The sequence below is a fragment of the Chaetodon trifascialis genome, chromosome 6, assembly GCF_039877785.1.
Source record: "Chaetodon trifascialis isolate fChaTrf1 chromosome 6, fChaTrf1.hap1, whole genome shotgun sequence".
In the NCBI taxonomy this organism is placed as follows: Eukaryota; Metazoa; Chordata; class Actinopteri; order Chaetodontiformes; family Chaetodontidae; genus Chaetodon; species Chaetodon trifascialis.
In genome coordinates this window covers 25,348,994-25,374,336 of record NC_092061.1, presented here as the reverse complement: position 1 = coordinate 25,374,336, position 25,343 = coordinate 25,348,994, and the positions used below count along the sequence as shown (strand labels likewise).

At 41.9% G+C, this 25,343-nt stretch overlaps 1 protein-coding gene across 1 annotated transcript; it reads right to left on the bottom strand.

The window, feature by feature from the left end:
* Positions 1 to 4,863: 4,863 nt before the first annotated feature.
* tcima (transcriptional and immune response regulator a) lies at positions 4,864 to 6,031 on the bottom strand. Its single transcript, XM_070964668.1, has one exon. The coding sequence runs from the start codon at positions 5,738 to 5,740 to the stop codon at positions 5,438 to 5,440; it is 303 nt and encodes a 100-aa protein (XP_070820769.1). The 5' UTR covers positions 5,741 to 6,031; the 3' UTR covers positions 4,864 to 5,437.
* Positions 6,032 to 25,343: the final 19,312 nt, after the last annotated feature.

Here is a 25,343-nt window from a genome sequence, read left to right as displayed (position 1 = left end):
GATGGGTCTGTTAACAAAGAGTGCTTGTCAAATGCAGCTTTAAAGTTGGTTTAACCTCAAAAACACCAAGTACAATCAAAGAATGCGAGGACAAGAATTTGATTTGCAAACACACCACATGGAAACTCTTCCTTTTCCTTGGAACAACAGCACCTCTACAATATAAGGTCACATTTTCCCACCATCTGCATCTATCCTATGTTTGTCAGATGGAGAAGCAGCTGCAGTGACAGGAAGCACCGCTGTCGCAGTTCATGGTGTGATCCTCAACTGCTACCATGTTTCAAATGTTTTGATTGGGATGTTGATGAAGCGTCATTGTGTCTGCATGAACCCTCTGTGGGTGATGTCCAGGTCGCAGGGGTCACCTCCGACGCAGACCCGTGACGCAACATGTACAGTGGTATTAATGTGAGGCCTGAGTAAACTGCGTACCAGAGCGAGGGCAAGCATGCACAATACACTGACTCATCCAAAAACAACAAAGGGGGCCCTCGGACTGCGCAGCTCTGCTCCCCAGCGAATGACATCTGCACAAAGACAATCACACACTGCAAATGTGCCAAATTCCAGGAGTCCGTCTTTGATGGTGAGGAATGTGTTTCATTTTCAGTCTGTCTCTTTTGTATTCCCATCATGAGCTAATCCGGATGATGCTACTACACACATGGGGCCCCAGTGGGAAAAGTTGTGAGTCAGACATGCCGGCGCTTCAAGGAAAACTCTGACACTCTGTGCCCATTCTTTTCCTGCATTCTTCTTCTTCTCACTTATTTGACTGGGTATCCTGTATGGCTGTTACATCACCATAACCGCCTGACCTTTGCTCTGTCCTGAACGGCCAGTCAGCCAGCTGCCTTTGACACGTGGTGGAGAAAATAGGGCAGTGCCTTGGGCTGAACTATCAAACGCACTCTGCATGAAAGGAGGCAACTTTGTCAATCAGAGCTAAGGGGAAGGGTGCTTGAGGATTAGAAAGGATCTGAATGTGACACACCAAACAGTCATTCACGACAGGCTCTGTTTTCACTTTTCTGTCGTGACTCAATCGAGCAGTAGGGGCTTGATGATAAAGCAGAATTAACTCAATGAGACAAATGCTGCTCAGCAAGGTCACCAGGTTCCAGTGAGGCTCTGTACCCAGAATCCACCTGAAACCTTCACTGTCATACATCTACAGTGCTTTTCAAAGACAGACCAACTCCAGTAATTATAGCTTGTTATAACTGCCACACATGCTCTATCTCTACTCATTAAAAAAAAAAAAAAAAAAACATGACTTTAGGCCTAAACCTCAACTCATTTTAATCCCAAACATCATACTTAGCCACACAAGCGCTGTGACTCAACTTCTGCCAGAACACAATGAAATGTCATCTGGCCATGTGCTTCACCAGCCACTGAAATGTGAGCAAGCTCATTCCTGATACATTAGTCTGTAAAATGAGCACCACATTTCTTCTGTTTCCCTCACAATCTTCACCACAAATATATAATCTGTGCAGAGCATTAAAATCTTTCCACATAATATTCTAAACCATTGCCGTGTTTTGGCATTGATACTGGTGGCTTGTAATCTGTCAAAGCAGAAATTTGAGCGGCTGTTTGGTTACTGCTGATATCCTCCCCACTTGTTTTAAAAAAGCTTCTTAAAATAAGCAGTGTGAACAAATGTCAGTGTCTGATAAATGGGAATATAATCATTTTAGTCACCAGCTCTTTTTTTGGATCGCTCTCTGCTGCCTTTTTGAGGAACGATCCAGCAGCTTGACTTGTTTTATGGTAGAGCAGGCTAAATATAGAATGAAGACAAACTTTTTGTTAATGTGAGACCAGCCAAGTGTGACAGCTCACACTATTTCAACAAGACGTTGACTTATATGTAGCGCTGTTGATTTTATGGCAGGCTCTTCCAGCCAAATGCTGACTAATCCTAAGCCTGTGTACAGCTCATGCTTAGTTCCTCATCACAGACCTTGGTTTGAACCGGTCTGCGCTGGAATCGAGTTGACTGCCACTCCCTGCACTGTAATCATGAACCTAGCGCCTCTCTATTTCACCTCTTTCTTTCTCTTTCTCTGTCCAACCCTCACTGGGTGCATTCACAGGAAAGAGATTAATGTTTAACCTTTCAAGGAGGAGGCCAGATCTTGCAGACAGAAACTGTAGCCGTTCCCCTTTGTTTAGGACGACGTGGATCCTTTTGTGGGCATGTGGTCCTATATTCTGTTATCAATATTCATGTTTCTCAGAAGACAGACAGCACAAGGACTCACAAGGAATTATGAATATTCTGGCCTTTCATCTTAGTATTAAGCATCCTTAATTATAGCTCCTCTACCCTTTTCTAGATATAAAGACATCCCAACAAAGGGACGAAGATATTTGCATTTCATTTGTATTCGTTATTTATGTCAGTATTTTTCATTTTCATGTCGAATAAATGAATGCGTTTTTGTTCTTTAAACACTAATGTTATGTTTTACACACTATTTCTTATATGCTCAATTTATGTAATTTTTGTGTACCTCTGCCTGCGCTCCACACACACACCTCCACCCTGCACCTTCCTCTTTCTGCGGTTACTGTCCTCCAGGCTCGAAGGCTGTCTGCCACAGTGTCTGTTGACATCAAAGCATTCACCGTCTCTAAGGTTGATGAAAGGCAGGAAGAGGGTGGGATAGGACAGGCCTGCGTCCAATGCTGCACACCGCTGCCAACACAGCAAAGACAGCCAAGACAATTGCCTTGGATATTTAGCCTGTTTTCATTAACAATTGGACTGTCCTAAAAGGGAAAAGGGGGCCAATAAAAAACGCTGCCTGGTGTGACATACACGAGCCAAACAAAGAGGACAGCTAAGAGATAACAGAGCAAAAATAGACTGCACAAGTAACAAACTGTGATAAAGTGGTAAATTTAAAGGTAGATGACCTGTAACCTCTGTAACCTCAGCTGAAGTCATAAATCTAATTCAGGGAAAATCATGCATGTTCTCAGAAAGTGTCATGATGTTAAATGCTTGTCTTCCTTTTAAAAACATCAGAATTCCTCTGAAGAAAAAGAGCCAAATATCGGCTAACCCAGGGGAGCTCAGCTGATAATTCTCTGTAGGTTCATCATTACGAGCGACACCTTTCACATTGCCATTAGGATATTATAAAAGGTTATTATAAAAATAGCCATTTTAGCTGTTTCAGTTTAATTGCCCACTAAATTTAAAATCATACATTTTTATGAGTGTATTTTCTCTTAGTCTCAAAATTTGTCAAACACCTTCATTGTACACCTCATTTGTCATTAAACCACCAAATCTATTGATTTAAACAACCTGGCTTTAAATTGATGGATTAAATTGATTGATATATATATATATATTTCATTATTCCATTTTCATTTTTTCATTATTCATTATTTTTTCCCTTTTTTCTTTCTGTCCAGAGAAGCCTTTTCTACCCCGTCTTTAAAAGCTGTCTGTAGAGAGAGTTCAAAGATTAAAATTAGAGTCAGAGCGTCTGGCTGTCTGCGGCATAGAGCAATTTGTTTCTGGCTTCAGCCCACAAACATTCCCTCTTCCAGTCACAGGTGATTATTCACCTGAGAGTTCCGCACCTCAGGGTGACTGATACTCGAGCTTCCCATATCTCTCAGCAGCACATGTGAGGAGTGCCTCCAGTCAGATGTCATCATGCACAACAACCCAGGGAACTGGATTGAGCCGGTAGAGGAACTATCACAGCAAGCAGATTAGCAGGCGTCCACTCAAGTGATCCGTGTGTCTGCAGCTAAGCCTACGTACACACCCAGCCACTGACGAAACACTGCATAATAAAGCAAAAAGGTTTTGAAATGGGGTGTAAATGTAGAAGGGGGTTGCAGTAATGGAAGGGTCGTTTATGCCTTTCTTGAGCATGAAAAATCAGAGGGTGAGGAAGGCAAGCCTCCACCCATCTAAACCCTGTAATGCTACTTAGACAGGCTCTTATCTAGAGAGCTAGGATGATTAAACACACTCCAGCAGAAACAGGCTGCGCAGAGAAAGCCGTCCACCCCCCGCCTTCCCCGCCCAAACTGAGCCAAACTGGTTCACGCTGGTCTTGGGAGGCGTACAGCCCTGTGAGGGGAAACCCAATGAAGGTTAACCACATCCTCTCATGAGTAACTCTATTCCCTTCGAATGCCCTCTGCTGCGTCAGAATGAAGAACAATAGAGGCAGAAATGTGCTCACCATGTGTCTATTTTTTTTTTTTTTTCACTGTGAAATAAATGTAAACCTACATGACTCAACACTACACACACGAGCTGCCTAATGTCACAGAGATGGGGTCAACACATCACTTTCCTATAGATGATTTGAATTGTTTCACCTGAGGGATTTCCCTGTTTTTGACCGACACAGAGGTCACAGCAGTTGGACAGCAGATGGATAAGGTGTTTTTGAGTAAAAATGCTGATGAAAAATGTTGACAAGTAATTTCATCTTGGATCCACACCTATTGTTTTTGTAAAATACAAGTCCCATGTTGTGCCAGAACTGGAATATTATTTCACTTGGATATGCTAACACTACTGTTTCCTTAAATTACCTGAAGATGGACTTCTTTTCATTCTTTTTTTAACAGTCCATCCTCATAATTTGACTAATTCTTCAGTGGTAAAGGTCAACACCACTGTAATGCCACTCAAGCTGCCCCATGAACTTTAATACAACATAATAGAATCTTAATTGAGCCTCAACTAATAGAAATTAATCTGCCATAGCTAAACCTCATGAGCTGATGTGATGACCAATAATGGCACTCATGCCACACAAATGTACATCATGCACATGACGTGTATAATAACGACAGAGAGGGTTCAACTTTTGTATACAATGTAATAATTTATTAAAAATGACAAACAAAGGAACATATCACAAATGCAAATCATTGTGCTCCAACATTTTTTGACAATAACACATTAGTGGCCACTAATGAGTAGTGTTCATATAACAAAGTGAAAATGAGAGACAAGGCATGTTTTCAGGATAGGCATTCAGGCAGGTTCTTCGGCACTATATCGAAGCTGTGCACCATCACCAACATACTCATGTAGGCTACACCTTTAGACCTACAGGGTGCTGCTTCTCAGTCAGGCATCCACAGGAATGCATTCATGAATTTAAGTCTCAAGGAAGACGTGTTTGCCCTTCACATTCCCAGACAGCGCATGTTGCTCCATCCGCTCCGGGCGGGACTCTCCGCTGTCACCTCCGTCCAGGAGGCGACAGCTGCTGCATGTTCTCCTCCAGGCGGTCGGCTGCACATTCTCCTCTTTTCCAGGCGACAGGTGAGCCGCACCTGCGGCAGCAACCCAGTCATATTGGGAGTGTTTTCACATTCGGCTCACACACGAGCCGACAGAGAGACACAGACGGTAGAAGACTGGGAAACACAGTCAGCGCATCTTGAGCAGCTGCCGGACCATGCCCGCGATCTGGAGGAACTTGTCCTTCTTTCGCTGCTTCAGAGCCATCAGGGCCCGGGCCGTCTCCTCCGGGTCCTGGGTGTAGGAGAAGATGCTCCTCACTCTCTCCTCCGCCTTCATGTCGCCCGTTTTCTGGAAGAGTCTCATCAGCGCGTCCTGGTTGACGTTATCGAAAATGTTGGCCACGGCCTTCTTGCGGTGCGCCGTGTCAAACTTGTTGCCGTGGACCGAGGGGCTGACGCGGCGGCATTCAGAGGACACGTAGGTCGACATCTTGTCTCTTTGTTTCTCCGCTGGATGGCTTGTGTTTCTGCTCCAAGAGTGGCCCTCCAACTCGGCGAGGATGAGTTGTTCGGTGCGCACTGTTTCGCAGGAGCAGCTCCAGGCTTGGTCGGCTGATCGGGTGAGTGCTGGACCGCTGAGGATGAGAGTATTTATAGAGCTCGCTCTTCCTGCGGTGACATCAGCAGTCGTGAAGCAAACACAGGCGCCGCCTCTCCCGGAGCGCTCCGCCGCTGCAGCTCTCCAAATACGCACGACAGTCTGGGTGATGAAACCGCTGTGTGAAATATCACTCCATCTCTCTGATGGGTATTTCAAGTAAACGAATGGCCAACTTAGATCATAGTGCTGAGACACAGATTAAATTCATGGCCACCACATACGACGCATTCCAGCGGTCTCACTGATGAATTCGGCATAAATTAATTTCACTACTGAATTCGAGTGACTGCTTTGACTCTTTGTTATCAATCAAGAGTTCAGTTTATGGCTGTTGTTGAACTCTTTGTCTAGATTCTTGAGAAACAGTTCAACACTTACCAATAAATCAACGTTGACTGACACCATATCTGTTGCTGCTCCGATATGATGCGTTTAAGAACTAGATTGAGTTCAAGAAACAGAATTATCACAGTGTAAAAATACTACAAGTTCAAGTCTTGTATTAAAAACTGTACTGAAAGACCATAAACATTCAGAAGTATAATCAACAAAAACAGAAAGGTATTCCTTAAGAGGAAGAATGGCTGCTGTACACGTTTACTACATAGACAATATATTACTGGATTATTATGCGTTAGCAGCTTTGCTTTTAACCAAGGTGGTGATAAATTCAAGTAGGTCTGCTGTGTGTACTGTTGGGTTCAGCCTAAGCTGTGTGTATAATAAACTCATCAAGCATTTGTTTTATGTGAAATCTATCTGCAACGCAACAGGTAACTATAGCTGAATAAGTGAGGTGAGTGAGGTATAAAGGACTAAACGTGCAGTGAAATAGAAAATACTTGTTCAAGTACCTGAAAAGCATACTTAAGCAAAGTACATTCCACCACTGGTCTACTTTGTAATACACAGAAAGGAAACATGCAACATTAATATATAATATATGATGACATGTGGTATATCTGTATAATGACATGTTGTTATTACCCAAGACATGACATGTAGGACAGAGACGCGACGTCTCAGCTCATCTGACTCATTTGTGAGCGTTGATTTGTTATTCTAGTCAGTTAACAAAGTGCAGAACCAGTTTATAAACCAAGAGTAAGGTAAATAAAATTGTTAGTCTGTTCTCTGTGTGTTTACTGAATGAGTCGTCTTTTCCTGCTGGGACATCCATCCACACTGGCTGGAGCGCTGATGTAAACATGGTCTTAATTCCAAAATACTGATATATATTCCTACAGTACTGTGTTAAGACTTCAAACAAACAGTTTTCGAAGTGAAATTCACACTGTAATTAATTTCTTTTTAGCATTGTTTAGTCATGTAGGTCACTGAAAGTGTGCTTTCTGTTCCCCAAATTGCTACGGGAGATTATATCAGCCTTTTCCAGTTGACGGTTCTAAAAATATTTGGCTTATATTTTGGCCTTCGGATGAAGGGGTTAGTGAGGTGTGTTTACAACTGGAGCTGACTTGTGGCCCACACAGCCTCGCTGATCTGTGTAGATAAGGCTGCGAGGCGTTCCCCCTTGTGACTCGGCTCTTCTCATAAACAACATCGAGTGTCAATCTCATGGTGGAGTAACTTTCATGCCTTCCTAAAAAACTGTCCCCTTGACGAGTGTGACCACAGGTTACTCCCTTACATGGAAAAAAGGCAGCCAGGAGCAATGGCCATATGCGAGTGGCTCAGGAAGTGGATTCCACCAGAGGCTTGCAGAATGGAGTTCATGCACAGTATGCCCGGCATGTGGCACTGAGTTTGTGTGCGGAGACGAACAATAAACCAAAGATCCTTGCTGAGTCTGAGGTGAAACAATACCCAGATCCTTGCTGACAGCTTTGTTTTCCAGGTCTGAGTGAACAATGTGTTGCAACAGGATACCTGTCTGCCTCGAGCTAGCATGGCAGTTATGACTGGAGAATATTGCTGCATTTCCACGAATAAAAATGTCTGCTGGTGGAAATGGCTTAAATGTGACTCCAAAGTTGTCCCTGAGAGATGAGCAATGCACAATGAGATTTCAACGGGTAGACGGAAACCTGAGCCTTGAACTGTTGATCCTGCTCTCCTGTCTACATCAAGCATTCATACTTTATCATAACAAAAGGGACACTAAATTTAACCAGGGGTCAAAGTTCTGTCATCGTCTTCCACATGGGGAGGAATTCTCGGGAGACAGCAGACTTACTCCCTCCTGTATGCCTTGAAGATAAGATTTTGTCCACAGATGTTAAACGTTTAGCTTAAATTACATAACAACACTCCTAAATAGCCCTGAAATAGAGTTCAGGTCACAGATAAGAGTGCTTTTGGAAAGGCAGACAGCATATTGGGACTTGCACCAAGTCTGAGGAGCCCTCCTGATTAAGTAACATGGTCAATGTTCAGTGTTATCTATCTAGAGCAGTTTTGCTGTGTTTTCCTCCTCTTCGCCTTTGTTTATGGGTGTGCTGCACTTTCGGTGATAAAATGTCATAACACCTGTATCTGAGAGCACCTCCAGAATGATTATTGGAAGCCTGGCATGAGATGTGTTGAGCTACAAGAAGGTGTCAGTCATTCTCTCTTGCAAAGTCTTTCAGCTCCAAATCAAGAATGGGTTTTGAAAGGCTCCAAAGTGACTTCTTGTTGTCACCCCACCCTTTGGGATACCGCAGGAAGGTTATATAAAAAAGCACCAGGTAGCCAGACATTATGGTTTTACAGCCTGCACTGTTTAATTTGGAGCCCAACATTCTCTATCTAAGATGGAGAGAGACTGTTAACTGATAACTAGGCAGGTTAATGCATGAGGTGGGAGACAGAAGGCTCATATAACTACTATCAGTTTGTCTGCACATTATAAATATTGGATTTAAACCAGAAAGGTAAAAGTCCAAAATGTAAAAAGCAACCTCTGTGCATAAAGAAATAGGTCGAGTTTTTATGAAGCATGTTTATTCGCCTGGAGTTATGTTTATGTTTATGTTGGAGGAGAAGGTGGAGAAAGCTCTCTCAAATATGAAGCTAAGTGCAGAATGGAAATGGGAAACTTTCTTGCACTGTATGTGAGACTGTACATTAGTGAGACTATTCTGGGTCAAAGTGATGGAAGTCCTGGACCACTGGTTTGGTTCACCGATCAGCCCAGTCCTGTTTGTTTTATGTCTGAATGATAGAGCTCCAAAAATCCTTTAGGTACAAGTGTCACGATCATGAAATTCTAGTTGATGAGTGTTAAATAATTGCCATTAACAATTTAATTGCATTTTCTGTTTGTTTTGTTGTAGACTGAATCTCTCACTTCTGTATTTGATACTTAATTTTGTTGACTGTAATAGTGTCTACTCCTGGAACCCTGAAATGATATTGTCCTCTTGTTGCTGTGCGCCAACTCTCCCTTAAAATATCAATAAAAACTTAAAATATGAAGTAATCACCAGGAGAGGGTTAGCTGTTAAATAGTCCAGCACAAAACACCTTGTAGAACCACAACTTATTGTTTTTACACTGTAGCAGGTTTTGTATGGATGGAGAACAAGATATTGTCAATGAGCTTTAGAGATGCTGCAAGGCACCTCGAAAGCCTTTGGTCAAAGTCATACTTGTTGTTTCCCCTTGTTTCCAACTGCTGGGTGTAGCTTCATACGTCACACACTGATAAGAGCGTGGTGTCAGTCTTCTCAAGTGAATATGCATATATATAGATAGATATTAACATTATAGATACTAACATTACAACATGCATTTAGTACAATCATAATTTAATCTAAATCATGTGTCAACCCTTTGAACAAACAGTGGTGCTTGTTGAAGCCGTGGGTGAGGACAGAATGACAGCATTTGTACTCACTAAATCCACTGTAATTCATTTACAGCGTGTTTACTTTTCTCTAAAATGGACATGCAGTGTTTTTGGAAATGCCTCAATTGCTGTTTGCTGTTTCACCTTGTGTAATCTGCACATGTCTCAGTATTCAACACATTGGGGAAGTAGAGGCAGTTTTACCATTAGATGGTTCACAGTTCTGGTAAAACGTTGAGCTGTGAGTTCACAGACATATGAGTGTTTAAAAGAAAAGAAAAGAAAAGAAAAGAAAAGAAAAGAAAAGAAAAGAAAAGAAAAGAAAAGAAAAGAAAAGAAAATGCATAATGCTATATTGATTTGCCCTTATTAGGAATACAATATGAGCAAGATGTAAATACTGATTCAGTTTATGAGATGAGGATCTGCTGGTCCAGGAAACATAAATATGCAGTTCAGTAAGTGCAATAATGAAAAAAAAAACTGAGTGCTGGGTGTAAAAGATGTAAACAAACTGCTGTTCCAGCATTCAATAGTTGTAAACTGAATTAAATGACTCATGGCATCTTATGGTATGTAGCATGATAACATCCACTGCTAATAATAATGAATAATGAATCCCCACAGGCTTTGTGGTTACAAGAGTATGCATGTCTTCATTCAGGCCTGTGTTTATATCTGACTGCACGACCTTACTGGAATCACAGGCAGCAAACACCCAGCCTGTCTGTTTAACAAGTTGCTGCTTATATAATCAGCAGAGGAAGGACATTTGGGAGACCGAGTCTCTAGGGGACTCATGTTTGTGTGTGAACACAGATCCTCATGGTGTGTCTCCAAGGGTTTTGAAAAGCACATTAATATTACTTTAATGTTTAACTGGCACTCAAATTTAACTGGCACTGTGGGTGTGTGATTGCCTGATGGTAACAGGTAAACTTTGACTCACTGAAAAACAGCAATATTGTTAGAGAATTTGTTGCAGTTGCAAGGGTAAAGTGGAAGCAGGGGTCCAGTTGAGGCAATAAAAGCGGGCCAATTATGGTAAATAAGAGTGGGAAATAATAGCTGCAAAATGCTAATCAGTGTCAGATTTCCCAGAAAAGGGTAAAATTGGGTAACATTTTACTTGAAGTGCACCATGACACATTGCAAGTGGACTATAAACCCAGCATGGCTTGAATTTCGTACAATGTAATCATCAGACCAACTCAGAAAATACCACTAATTTAAAGTATGAGCTATACAGCTGCCTCATAAAATATTCAACCCATGTCTTTTGTTTTTATGTCTTGCTCATTTCTTACACAGAAAGTTAATTGTTTTGAAACCTGCACAAAGGCTTCACAGGAATCACCAGGTTCTTTTAATGAGGCGGGGAGGAGTGGTACATATTTCACAACCTGCTGGTGTGAGCAGCATCAGAGCCACAATAGACCGAGCAGTAACGCTTGCACGCAAAGCGGAGTTCATGTTTCCTCTTTCCTCTGCTTCTCCCTCTCTCACTTGATCCACCCCCCCCCCCCCCCCCCCCCCCCCCCAGGGACCAGGCTGTGCATGCAGATTAAGTGACTGAGTGCTGAGCCCACCAAGGCACCATTACACTGAACCGGCTCAATCCGGCTACTGCCGCTCGGTTCACGGCTGGCTGCACCACAGGCGCCCGAGGCCAATTCTACTGTACATCTGTCCACGCGATGCTCCTCTGTCAGGATCCCAAACTGTGCCTGCATGTCCAGGCCCCACTGAATCAGGTGGATCATATTAAGGTCACTGGTCTACAGAGTGGTTGTGTTGGGGGGGGGGGGCAATGGGAGTATAGACCATTGTGGCTTCCTTCCACCTGCAGGTTGGTGGATTATTGAAGCTCTGATGTTACCCTTAATACACCCATAGCTTTTTGCTTGCTGCTTTTTCATTGTCTTTCACATAATATTCTTTTATATGAGCACAATGTCTTCACAACATCTTAAATACTTAATAACTTAAAAATTGAGGTGGGAACATTTTAATGGAAGGCAATGTAAGTCAGCCAGTCCAGTCTTTGAATTGAATATAAAGTTTTGTATAGACATAGATATTCATGGTCGCCAGATTCCGATGACTTTGGTTGTCCTCTGACTTTTCCACAAGTGCCACCAACAGGTCAAATCTTTCTCTTATTAAGTAGAATAGCTTGATATCTACACTTGTTGTGCAGACATTCATGTTGCCCACAGGAGGAATCCAACTATTTGATGGATTACCATAACATTTGCTACAGGTCCCTAGAGGATACACAGCCTTACAAAACCACTAGCATGGCTCCACGTCTTGTTTGTAAGTCGTCCTGGTCTGAGGTAATTCTCTGCAACATGTTAAACAGTACTAAGAGCAGTGTGTGCTTTATTTTAGTGCTATAAATACACACAAAACACATGATGACAGTCTTGATCATGGAGGTTTGATGGTTAAAGATCAGGTGCGATCTACACAACAATAATACCCTCATCTTAACACAGTTCAAAGCTCAGATCAGCATGGATATCAAAGCAGCTATAAAATACACACATCCACATACTGCACATACACTATTACACTCTCTGTTTATCATTAGCCTAGCCCACAGAGCAGCGTAGCACAGTAAAGCGCTCCTCCCCATGGGTTGAGGCAGCCCTGGGTGCGCTGCTGCTGACAGCTTAGCAGGAGCTCAGATACTTTACTGTCTCCATGGCAATACAGTGGAGGGCAACAAGAGAGTTTGTGGGTGGAGGTGGAGAGACAGGGAGGATAATGCCAGGATCACCATAACACTGCACCAGCAAACAAGCAGTGACTCAGTGTGTTGTAGGAACTGTAACGTCCTGTTATAGTGGAGGGAGAAACAATCTCCATGGAGCCTGGGTGAGTCTCACGCTCCACACCAGAAAAGGTGACAGTACGATTACTTCGCATTTAATATTCCCAAATTAGGTTTGTAGGCGCTCATTTGTATGCTGTCACTGTTTTTACACACAATTTGGTTTGTAGAATATATAGGTGTCATGAACAACCTCAACTGTCAGGTCTTTAAAGAACATTTTAACACCTTCATCCCTACTTTTCGCTTCATTTCTTTCACTAATCTGTGTTTCACTCCACTGATTCACAGACTTGGAGCTTTCTAGTACAACCACAGTCTTGTGCTAGTCTACCACTACATAAATGGACAGATGTGAGATGGTCAAATGTGCTGACCCCGCATTAAGTTAACAGTACAATTGGAAGCACATAAATTGATGGGGTTTGGTCCAGTGCCAGGTAAAGGAAAGTGCTGGAGCCGGCCGACAGCAGGCCCATTGTTCATCATGGCGGGAGGGCAAGGTCATATTGGAGAGGCCGGAGACAGGAACACGCAAGTCTGAACTGATGCACAAGTCATCTGTGGCAGGAGTGTTGATGAATCTAAGAGAATACACCCTTTGAGAGGAACTGCCACGCTGAGTGTTCCTGCATGTCTAGTCTGGGGTTTATATTGCTTTCCAGTCAGAGACTTAGCCTAATGAATGCAATGCTAACATAAATTCAAGGGGTTGGAAGGGCACAAAATAAAAATTTCAAGCAGAGGTAGTCTGAGGCTACATTTAGATGCATAGGTGTTGAAATACATTTAAAGGAACATTTTTGGAACATTTTTTCTTATTCACTTTGTTGCTGAGAGTTGGATAAGAAGATTAGTACGACTCTGATGTCTGAATGCTAAGCTACAACTAACAACCAGTTGGCTACCAGCTGAAAACAGCTGGCCTGGCCTCCAAAGGTTTTCATATATAAAACTTCTATTTATGTAAAACACATATGTTAATATAGCACATTAATTAGTGAGCTTTAGAGGTGCTGCTAGGCAGAATTTGTAACTTTGGGTCAGAGCCAGGCTAGCAGTTAGCTTTGGCTTTTGTCTGTAAACTCAGCTAATCAGCTGCTAGCTGTAACTTCATATTGAATGGGCAGATACAAGAATGGTATCAACATTCTCATCTAATTCAAAGCAAATTTCCCAAAATGTTGAAGCATTTCTTATACTGTTGGTTTGAAGCGCTTAAAAGCGTCTTCGTGAACCTTGTCCCAACTTGCTGTCATTTGACAAGAGCTTTCAAAAGTGTCACTTCAAATAACTGACCAAAGCACATGAAAGCAGTGGTATTTCTTTGAACTTGCCACCACACCTCTAATTCTAAACCAGACACATGGGAAGAATGAAAGTGACTCATCCGCTATTGAAAGGTATGACAGACAGACTGAGACGGTCTCAGTCATACAGGAGACAGAGAGGAAAACATCACTTATGTAAAACACGGCTTATTTACAGCCATCAGAAATTTATCAGACTGCAGTGGTACTGTCTGAAAGGTCGGGGGTGGCTTTAAGAGACTCTTCCTGTGAGACAATCAGTTTCTGGGCTGCAAAACAATACAAAGAGCTCAAAGGCAAGTTACACGAGGTGGATCTGTTTAATAAGACATGAATAAAATCACACAACAGAGCATTCAAAAAGCATGACCCTTATGTAAGATCTATAAGTGTTGAATAATGAAACTAGAGTGAGCAAGAGGAAGTCTATCAGCTGGTCATTTAGGAAATTCTGTGAGCTCAAGGAGGTTTAATAGTGCTTACTGTGGTCGCTTGGATATGGAACTGAGAGCTCGGCTCATTGCAGCTTCAGGCTGGTTCAAACCGGTCTGTCAGTAAGAGAAATCAGCCCTGTGGATGAGTTAACTCACCACTAGGGTCTATTCATGTCCAAGGCAGATAATAGAGAAGCTGGTGGCGAGAGAGCAAATATCTGTTGGGAAAGCAAAAAAAGCAAATCCCTTATCCGAGCTGGGGTCACTTGACCTCACGTGAAACACAACATAAAATATGTGACAACAACAACAACAAAGAGGGGGGCAGCAGAGGGGAGTCAGAGTGCGCGTGAGAGATAAAGATTGAAAGGCACAAATTAGGTCAACAGTCACGCAATTTCTACAGCTTTAGGGAAGCTGCATGCACACTGTAATACAAATGGAGTCATAAGGTTCAGAATTAGCATGAAACTAAAGGACTGCTGATTTTAAGTCCGTGTTTGGCAGTAGAAAGGACAGCAGGACAGGCATCATCCCCCGTGCTCCAGTTTGGGCAGCAGCACGTGGCAGAAATAAACGACAGCCATGTGTGTAAGCTAATGCAGCTCGAGCCTTCATCTTCAAGCTGTCCACAACATTTCTGCAGCTGAGATTAAGTAGAGGAAAAAGAAAACATCATTTTTCCTGACGTGTTAATATACAGCTAAAGAAAAGGCAAAGATACAAAAAAAAACCCAGAATGGCTGGAGGACAGGTCATAAATATACAGACTTTCAACCATTTGAGAGGTGAAGCCCAGAGGGGGGATGTGTTGGAATGATTTACACACGAGCATGTCAAAACAAAGCATAACAGAGATATATGCAGTATGTGTGGTGTTACAATATGATACAGTAAACCCAGGCAAGAGAAAATGCTGATTTAAGAGAGCTTCCACTCATTTTCCTTTCGTTTTTATTTTTGTCTCTGCTGTTTTTGCAGAGCAGTTTCGATGTTGGATGAGAAGAACCCTTAGCTTAGAAGCCTAAGCTGTAAGGCAAAGTCTCTTCTTTTCATGTTGTTTGCAGCTTAACCACCCAGAGCAGCTTTCATCAGCAGAGCCCTGATTGAAGACACTGCATTATTATTTCAACATAAACAACCAAAAATTATCAGGTCATATCATCAGCAGAGAGACAGCATTCTACCTTATTCTCTGTTAACATGTTTTTACATTTACTTGATAACTTTAAGAGTAATAATACAAAGCATAACCCACAAATACATGATGATGTGTTATTGTAGATTAAGATGCTCATCAGGATTTAAAGCATTTGAAACTTCACCTTTACCAGCGTCAACATTAAAGTGATGAACACTTTAATAATAATTATACTATGATAATATTCTATATACTATTCTGAAATAGGTACTGTAAATACTTCTGTACTGTAAAAGTTTTGTTGCTCTTACTTCGTTATAGTTAAAGTTACTATATATAACATATAGGTTTGCAGAATGATGATAATCTGAAATGATGATTATACAAGTGGAAAGTAACTACATTTAAGTCAATGTACTTACTGAAGTAAATATATTTGCTGTACTGCATTTAGGTGTAATTTTGAGATGTGTACTTGAGTATTTTCAGTTCATTTTACTTTATACTTCTATATATTCTAATATAAAATATTGTACTTTTTACTCCACTACATTTGCTTAACACCCACAATGACTAGTTTCTTTTTTGCATGCAACACGGATTCCAAAAAAATTAGGACACTGTGTAAAACATAATCAACAGAATGTGATCATTTTCTAATCTTTTTTTTTTTTTTGACATAAACTCAATTGTGCAAACAGTGCAAAGATGTTATATTTAATATCTGTTCTTATCAACTTCATTGGCTTTCATAAATATCTGTTGATTCTGAATTCTGAAACAGCTACATATTTCAGACAAGTTGCAGCAGGAGCAGCTAAAGACTGGGAAAGATGTGATCTGCTCCAAAAACACCTGTTAGGAACATTCCACAGGTAAACAGGTTCATTGGTAACAGGTGATAGGATCATGATTGGGTATGAAAGGAGCATCCTGGAAAGGCTCAGTCATTCACAAGCGAGGATGGAGAGAGGTTCACCACTTTGTGAACACATGATTGGATGAAGAATATTACTACATGGTCTCAGGAACACTTTGTAAAACCATTATTGGTAAACACCGTTAGTCTGCAAATAACTGCATTCTGTTTTTAATTCCATATTACACAGCATCCCCCCCTTGTTGGAATCAGGGTTGCACAGAACATATAATGAACTTCTAAAATATGATGCATTATTACAACTTAAAAGTCCAGCACACAGGTGTTTGCAGGTATTGTGGCTAGTTACATCCGGTCAGGTTGGAGTACAAAGCTATGCAGTGATTTATGTGAGGTCACCTTGACTCCAGATGTTGATTTAAGATTTAACTTGTCCCACAACAAAGTGAGAGAGCTGGAAACTGGGCAAAAGAACTGAAACACCTGTGGGAGTTACATGACTGTTACAGCTTCGTTGAACTATTAAACAGTGCAAAACAGTGCTAATGAGCTCCAGCTCAACCAGTTACAGTAAAATGCTGCATATGTAGTAATACGTTTGTAATTACCCACAAATGTAATAGATTTAATTCAGAGCTTTTTTTACCCTGTTGTACAAGGTACAACCCTGTTGTACAAAAAAATGTGCACAAGATAAACAAATATCATTGCGTCAGGTCACGCTCTGAATGAGACCATTCTGCATAACAAGCACTGTTACTTTTACACTTTAAGAATAATTTGATGTTCACACTTCTCCACTTTTACTCAAGTAGAATTTCAAATGCAGAACCTTTACTTTAACAGGGTATTTATACATTGTTGTATTGCTACTTTTACTGGAGGAAAGGATCTGATCTTCTTCAGTCGCTGCCCTTCAATATATAAATCAGCTTCTCCTCGACCAGCTACAACATTTAAAATACATGTCAATGTATTGAAAATATCAATCCAATTACATCGTACAAACAATAATATGGAGTTCTAAAAGAAGCTATTCTGCATAATTTGTACTTTTGCCATTGACAGCTTCACTATATTTGATAATAATACATCTGTATTCTATACTTTTACTTTGGTAACATTTTGAAGGCATGATTTTTACTATTTTTTTTAAGTATTTCTGCATCGTGCTTTTGCTACGTTTACTCAAATGAGTATTTGACCATGAAAACCAGATAAACGTGTCATTGCGCTAAATCTCATGGAGGCTAAAGTACATACAGAAACACAGCAATATTGTTTCTGTCAATACATTGTCAGGTCCAACCCTGTAGACGACCATGTACATATGTAACTGTGGACTGTATTTATTGTCTTTTTCTACCTTATACAGCTGTACACAGAGGAAAAGACACGCTCCTTCACGACCTTGGTGCTGCATAGAACAAAAAAAGAAGCTACACAAAGACAGCTAAGACTACACACACCTACACAAGACTACATGAATAGCACATATGCAACCAAAAAAATTTAAACATAAGCCAAACTACATGTGGCGTCATCTCTAAATCACTTGTATCTCCTTAAGGCTTTAAGAGTGGGTTCATTAACAATAATTAGGGGCCTCTCTCAGGTTCAGATGCCAGTAGCCGGGATTTGGCCTGTATTGGCTTTACATGGTGGTGTGAGTCAGGAGACTGGAGGTCTCTGAAGATTTTTGGTCTTTGGAAATTAAGGCTGATTTTAATTAGCTGTTCCACAGCAGCGATGTGATATGGATTTTTGCCTAAAGCGAAACCGGAAAATCATGCAACCTGATTCATCACTGATCGTCAAGGTCAGCCCAGCGGTGTGGAACAGACTGCAGTGTCCCTGGCAGGACTCCATCAGCCTCACCATTTACGTTGTTGGACTTTCTGTGTGAGCAGTCAATAAAGTCACATTTTTCCACTAAGACCCGGTTGCACGAGCCAGCTGTCCTCCCACAGTCTGGAAGCTCAGCAGCAACATCAACCCTGAGGGTGGCAGCTGGCAGACAGAGCAAACACTGTACAAAGGCAGTGAACAATATGACCTGTTTGGAGATCAAATCACAGACTTGCTGATAATGGTGGTGTGATTTTACACTTATTTCAATATATTTACACAGTTTCAGTGTAAATATGTTGAAATAAATATTGAAATAATAACTGTTTTGAGAAATGATTTGTTAAAATAGTTTAAGGACTCCATATGAGCGCAAATGACTTTTGGTGAACTTGATGTCATGAGAGTCCTACAGGCAGCTCGGTTCACTGCAGCTGGGTGGGAAAGAAATGAAGAGGTCGCTCTCTGGTGGTGATGTTGTGAAGTGCAAACCAGAGATCAAGAAAAGATTTAAGTGGCATGGAGGGGTGATTCATGGGTGCTCGCTGACTCCAGGTCAGGGGTCAGATCATCACTGGTCACCAGATATTCATATAAATACTGGTCAATTTTAATTAAACCATAATCAAACTGTCACTGATGAATAAGCCCTCCATTATGAGATCTGCTTCTAAAATAATAGTGAGAAGGATAATAATAAACAAAATACATAGCTGAGATGCCTTTCCTTTAGTAGTGTGTTGTAAAAGTCGTCATTAGGAGGGTATGGTTTTGTGCAGGCCTCACCAGCAGTCTGAAATATTTGGTCTCACTCACCCTCACTTTAATTTCACCTTTTCACTCATTTAGATTTACATTCAAGCAGAGGCAACTCTCCCAAAATTAAACAACCAGCACAGTTGGCATACAGAAGAAGTACACACGTGTAGTTTATCTGCTTCATTTTGTATTGTCAACACTTCTTTAAGTGGCATGAATAGCATTTTCTTTCTTTTGAGGTGCCATGCTTGTCAAAGATGTGACTCAGCTCCATCACAGTCCATTTTCAGGTGCTGGGGAGCACTCCTGCCCAGGGGGAAAGTTGTATTAAGCCTTTTATGCCTCCAGGGGGAGCTGTGTGAAATCTGATGAATTGCCTCAAATGATGTCACTTGGATCAGTTGGACAGAGAGCTGTTTTGTTTGTCTAATTTGCAGTTCAATTCCAGTTTGATTCTAGTTTCTAGTCATTTTTCTATTTTTTGGCTCTGGAATATGTAGATACCGACTAACAGCTTGCATATTAAGAGCTCACTGATATCAGTAGCTGTTTCATATTTGTAATGAGTTTCTTATGGATTGTGTGTTATCTTTGATGTATTTTAAGTAGTGCTGTCAAAAATATCGCGTTAACGCATTAACACAAATCAAGTTTAACAGCGTCATTTTTTTATCGCAAGATTGACGCTCTTTTTGACCTAGTAAACTTGTAGTTTTTTATAAGCTGTGGCCACTGCTAGTAACATTAGAAAAACTACAGGATCCGATTGTAAACCGGAAACAAAACAATAGGCAGGCCTCGGGCACGTTTTTGGTCTTGTCTGCTTGCTAGCTGTAAAAGAGTAGGCTACTGGTTTGTGTGGATGTCAAGCGCGAAATGCCGAAATGGATGCGAACAAGATTCTGAATGGAAAGTTTACTGTAGTTTCAAAAAGTTGCCAGATGGGTCGACTGACAAGACCAAAGTTATCTGTGTGTATTGTTGGTGTGAACTGAATTATCACCATAGCACATCCAGTCTGAAATACCACTTGATGGCACACGGCGAATGTGAATTCTCCGCCGCCTCCTTGTCAAAACCAGGCGACATTGGATGGCTATGGATGCTATTATGTTCAAAGGAAACTTAAGAAAGGAAAGTTTAAGCCATGGTTTAACTGCACTATACTTTAACTGCACCCTGCTCCTCCTGCAAGTCCTAGTTTACAATGATGTGAACTTTGTAACTTTATTTTGGATCACCCTGTTTTGATCCCTTAGAAAGGGTTGCTGAAGGAGCTTTTTTGTAACCAAGTATTTATTTTTTTGTCATCTGTTTATTGACCGTGTTAAATTGTGTGTGATTTGATTCATTCAAATGTGAATGACTGCTCAAAGTGAGAATGATAGTGTGAAATTTAACACTACACATTGTTGTTTTCAGTTAAAAAACATTTGCACAAAGCAAGCCTATCCACTTTTCCATGCTGATAAGAGTATTAAAATGATAATTCAAGGGACATTTAGAATAGATAAAAATGTGCGATTAATTTGCGATTAATCGCGAGTTAACTATGACATTCATGAGATTAATTGCGATTAAATATTTTAATCGATTGACAGCACTTATTTTAAGACTACGGGATTTTCATATATAATTGTGAAGTGACTACATGACTGATTAACAAGTTTTCCCTTTCGGGGTTAATAAAGTTAGAATTCTTGTTACTGTTATCATACTCCTTACTACTTCCTTATTACCGTCATTATCTTCATCATCCATCCATCCATCCATTGTCTTCCGCTTATCCGGGGCCGGGTTGCGGGGGGAGCAGTCTGAGCAGGGACGCCCAGACTTCCCTCTCCCCGGACACTTCCTCCAGCTCTTCCGGGGGGATCCCGAGGCGTTCCCAGGCCAGCCGAGTGACATAGTCAGCCCAGCGTGTCCTGGGTCTTCCCCGGGGCCTCCTCCCAGTGGGACATGCCTGGAGCACCTCCCTAGGGAGGCGTCCAGGGGGCATCCGATAGAGATGCCCGAGCCACCTCAGCTGACTCCTCTCGATGCGGAGGAGCAGCGACTCTACTCTGAGCTCCTCCCGGGTGACAGAGCTCCTCACCCTATCTCTAAGGGAGCGCCCCGCCACCCTGCGGAGGAAACTCATTTCAGCCGCTTGTATCCGGGACCTCGTTCTTTCGGTCATGACCCAAAGTTCATGACCATAGGTGAGGGTAGGAACGTAGATTGACCGGTAAATCGAGAGCTTCGCCTTTCGGCTCAGCTCCTTCTTTACCACGACAGACCGATACAGCGACCGCATTACTGCAGCCGCTGCACCGAGCCGCCTGTCAATCTCACGGTCCATCCTTCCCTCACTCGAGAACAGGATCCCAAGATACTTAAACTCCTCCACTTGAGGCAGGAACTCTCCCCCAACCTGAAGGGAGCAAGCCACCTTTTTCCGGTCGAGAACCATGGCCTCGGACTTGGAGGTGCTGACTCTCATCCCAGCTGCTTCACACTCGGCTGTGAACCGCCCCAGCGCATGCTGAAGGTCCTGGCTCGAGGTAGCCAACAAGACAACATCATCCGCAAAAAAGCAGAGACGAAATCTGCCGGCCCCCGAACCGAACCCCTTCCAGCCCCTGGCTGCGCCTAGAAATCCTGTCCATAAAAATGATGAACAGAACCGGTGACAAAGGGCAGCCCTGCCGGAGTCCAACATGCACCGGGAACAGGTCCGACTTACTGCCGGCAATGCAGACCAAGCTCCTGCTCCGGTTGTACAGGGACTGTACAGCCCTCAACAGAGGGCCTCCTACCCCATACTCCTGGAGCACCTCCCACAGAATGACGTGAGGGACACAGTTGAATGCCTTCTCCAAGTCCACGAAGCACATGTGGACTGGTTGGGCAAACTCCCATGAACCCTCAAGCACCCTGTGGAGGGTATAGAGCTGGTCCAGTGTTCCACGGCCAGGACGAAAACCGCATTGTTCCTCTTGAATCCGGGGTTTGACTATCGGCCAGATTCTCCTCTCCAGTACCCTGGAATAGACTTTACCATCTTCATCATCATGGGGATAAACAAACAATAAAAACACCAGTTTCCTCTAGTAAGGCAAGATATGACAGGAGAAGAGGACACAGGTTCACCCAAGAAAATTAATGTTGTTGTTGTTGTTGTTCCCAGTGGTCACCAGTAAAGGTCAGAAAGGATCACTGATAATGTCTCTCCTCATGAATCAAAGCAGGACCTGCCAGAATTCCCTGACTGTGCCAGTGCAGCTGGTGTGAAATGATTGAGGAGACAGGTGAACTTTATTTTCTCAGGTGAAAAGTAGTGTTCAGTGAAACGAGGTGAAAAGTGGTGAAAAGAAAAACGAACATAGGCACATAAAACTAATGCACAAATGCATACAACAATCATAACCACATGAACCACATAAAAAAAAAACAAGCGCAGCATCAGAGACAATCACAGATATCATTAGATACAGAATGTCAATCAGCCGGTGGGGTGAGACATTCAAGTGTTAAAAATCCTCTGTAATTCATTTCAGTTTTAAGGTGCAAAGTAATGGATGGCAGTCTTGAGGGGTAACTAGAGTTAAACAGGCATGAGATGTGCAGTGGTGAGTGATCTGAAATGTGAGAGAAGTGATATACTGAGGCAGCTTTTGCTGGAGACCTTTAGAGAAAGATCACTTCTTGTTGCTCTTGACAACCAGCCTTCATATATTACAGAGTTATGAGATATTTTAAGTCATTTTAAGGTAACGGGAGCAGCCTGAGATGTGACTTGTAGAGACTTGTTTTCTGGGACTTGTATTTGAAGAATGTACATAATGACTCCAACAACCTGCTGACCTGCTTGTAGAGACTGTAGAATATAACACTTGTGGAATCAGATGTTAACTCAACATTTTGGTTGGCTAACTGTTAGTATGTGTTAGCAGGGGATTCACACTCGGTCCCAATCTGACAATTTGGCAGGAAAATCCATAAAAGATTTCATTTGATTTGACTGACCAAAGTATAAAAAGTGATTTAGATCGTTTATTTGCAATTAAACAAATGTTTACGTTCCTCAGTGTGCTTTCTCACTGTGGACGGAAAACTTTTATAGGCAGTGATGAACTTTGTGTTTTAGACAGAGCAAACATTTAAAACAATATTACTCTTTCTTCATTTCAAAAACCTCAGACTTCAGATGTGGCCACGATGCTCTGCTGGTGAGGAATCATCTTTATCTGCCGCAGACATCATCACAAGTTCTAAGTTCAAAAAATGCAGCAAACTCTTTGAACTTGACAGACAGGCGTAGGAGTAAATAATTCATCATAATTATAATTATAATAATTATTAGTCAATAAATATGAAGCGAGCACTTTCATAGAAATCTGGTGGACTCAAAAGTACAATATTTGTCTTTCAAATTGCGAGGAATAAAAGTCACAAGTTTCCCAAACAAGATTATACTGAAGGTACAGATACTCCAAAAATGAACTTATGTACAGCACTCAAGTAAATATACTTTGCCACTGTTCACCGCTGTTAGGGAGTTTCACCACGATTGAGCCTGAACTGGGTCAGGAACTGCTGCTGTGGACCTGTGAGCACACTGAGACACTGTCTGCAATGTTGTATATATTTCATAAGGACAGGCATATCGCATGAATAGTGGAGCTGCTGATGAATCTTTTTTCAGCAGCACAGAGTCACAACCTGGCAGCCCGCTCTGTTTTGTTACACACAGATTAGATTTGAGGTTGATGGAAAAGATCAAACCTTTTTGCAGGTTTCAAACATGATTCATGCAACTTTAAACACACACACACACACACACACACACACACACACACATTAGGCTTTCATCACTGTAGGGGACAATACATAGACTTACATTCATTTCCTGGAGACCTTAACCATAACCATAACCACCACTTGCCTAATCCTAACCCAGTGTTTCTCAATTGCGGTCCTCGGGCTCCACTGCCCTGCATGTTTTAGATGTTTCCTGCTCCAACACACCTGATTCAAATGAGTGGCTCGTTATCAGGCCACTGCAGAACTTGATGACGAGCTGATCATTTGATTCAGGTGTGTTGGAGGAGGGAAACATCTAAAACATGCAGGGCAGGGGGGCCCGAAGACCGGAATTGAGAAACACTGCTCTAACCTAAAGCTAACCTTAGCCAAACCTTTATGTCCCCACAACATGAAGAGAGAGAGCGAGCAAATAAGAAACAACACTACATCCTCACTGCCTGCAGGTGGCACTAGTTGCAAAACTGCAGCAGCTACAGTATATAGATCCTCTCTGTCACTTCATATAGATCGTGCAACTGCAGCTCAAGAAAGAAACCATTGTGCCTTGTTCGCTGACTCTGTGCTCTTGTTAAAAGGGAAGTCCAGCAACTTTAAACATCAAAGTTTAGTTGGGTGCAGTTGTTGAGGAGCACTGCTATATATTTGAAACAAGTTGCATGAAGTGTTTTGTGGCTCCAGAGGGAGCTGTGTGATTTCTGCTAGAGACTAGCAACTGAGATTACATTACATTAGCCACTACCATAATACACACAACAAGACAAGTGTCTCTACGTAGACTATCATTAATTGGCTGTGCAACATCTGCTTTCAAATGCTGATGTCTGAATGGTTCTTGGAAAGCCAATTTGGCTCTATTGATGGCAACATCAGTTCTTTGGGTTGGTCAGCCCACCTGTAGGTTTAGAACACAAGTAAGTAAGTACAAATATCTGGACAACTACTGGATGATTCAAATTTGGCACAGACAGTCATGGTCCGCTGATAGTGTATTCAAATGACTTTTGCATTTGAATGCACTGACTTTTCCTCTAGCCATCTTTTGGATTGACTGCGATGAAATTCAGGAAGACATTCATGTCCTCCACAGGATGAATAGACTCTTTTTATTTGGAGCCATCCTAAGGTACAATTTATAAAAATTTTGGTTTATACAGTAACTTCTCATCAGCCTCAGCCGGACTTTCAGTCAGCTGTTCAGTGCCCATTAGCAAATGTGAGCATGCTAACCCACTAAATTAAGAACCAGTATTAGTAGTAAGATTTTCATAAGCTCTGAATTCATATTAGACATGTTTTCAATGAGAGTGCACAGCCGGAAAACCAGAGATTGGGTTTGAGTGCAGTGTGGTCACCACACTCACAGTGAGGCGATTGTTCAGTTAGGTCATGTCCTCGATGAGTGGAGCATCATGAAGTAAGTGAGCATTATAAAACTGCATAAACAACAGTTTATTATTAGTAGGATTTACATGAATGAAGCAGAATTCTTTCTGACATAGAACTCATCCAACCATCCAACGTTTACCCCACATATGACACAGTGTGGCTCTCACCAGGCAGAGATTATTTCTCGTTCCAGTGAGTGTTCAGTGATTATGTCTTCTTCCTCTTCTCTTGAG

What these genes read in the sequence shown, in the direction of transcription:
- tcima (XM_070964668.1), bottom strand. Translation starts at nt 5,740, where the DNA reads ATGTCGACCTACGTGTCCTCTGAATGCCGCCGCGTCAGCCCCTCGGTC.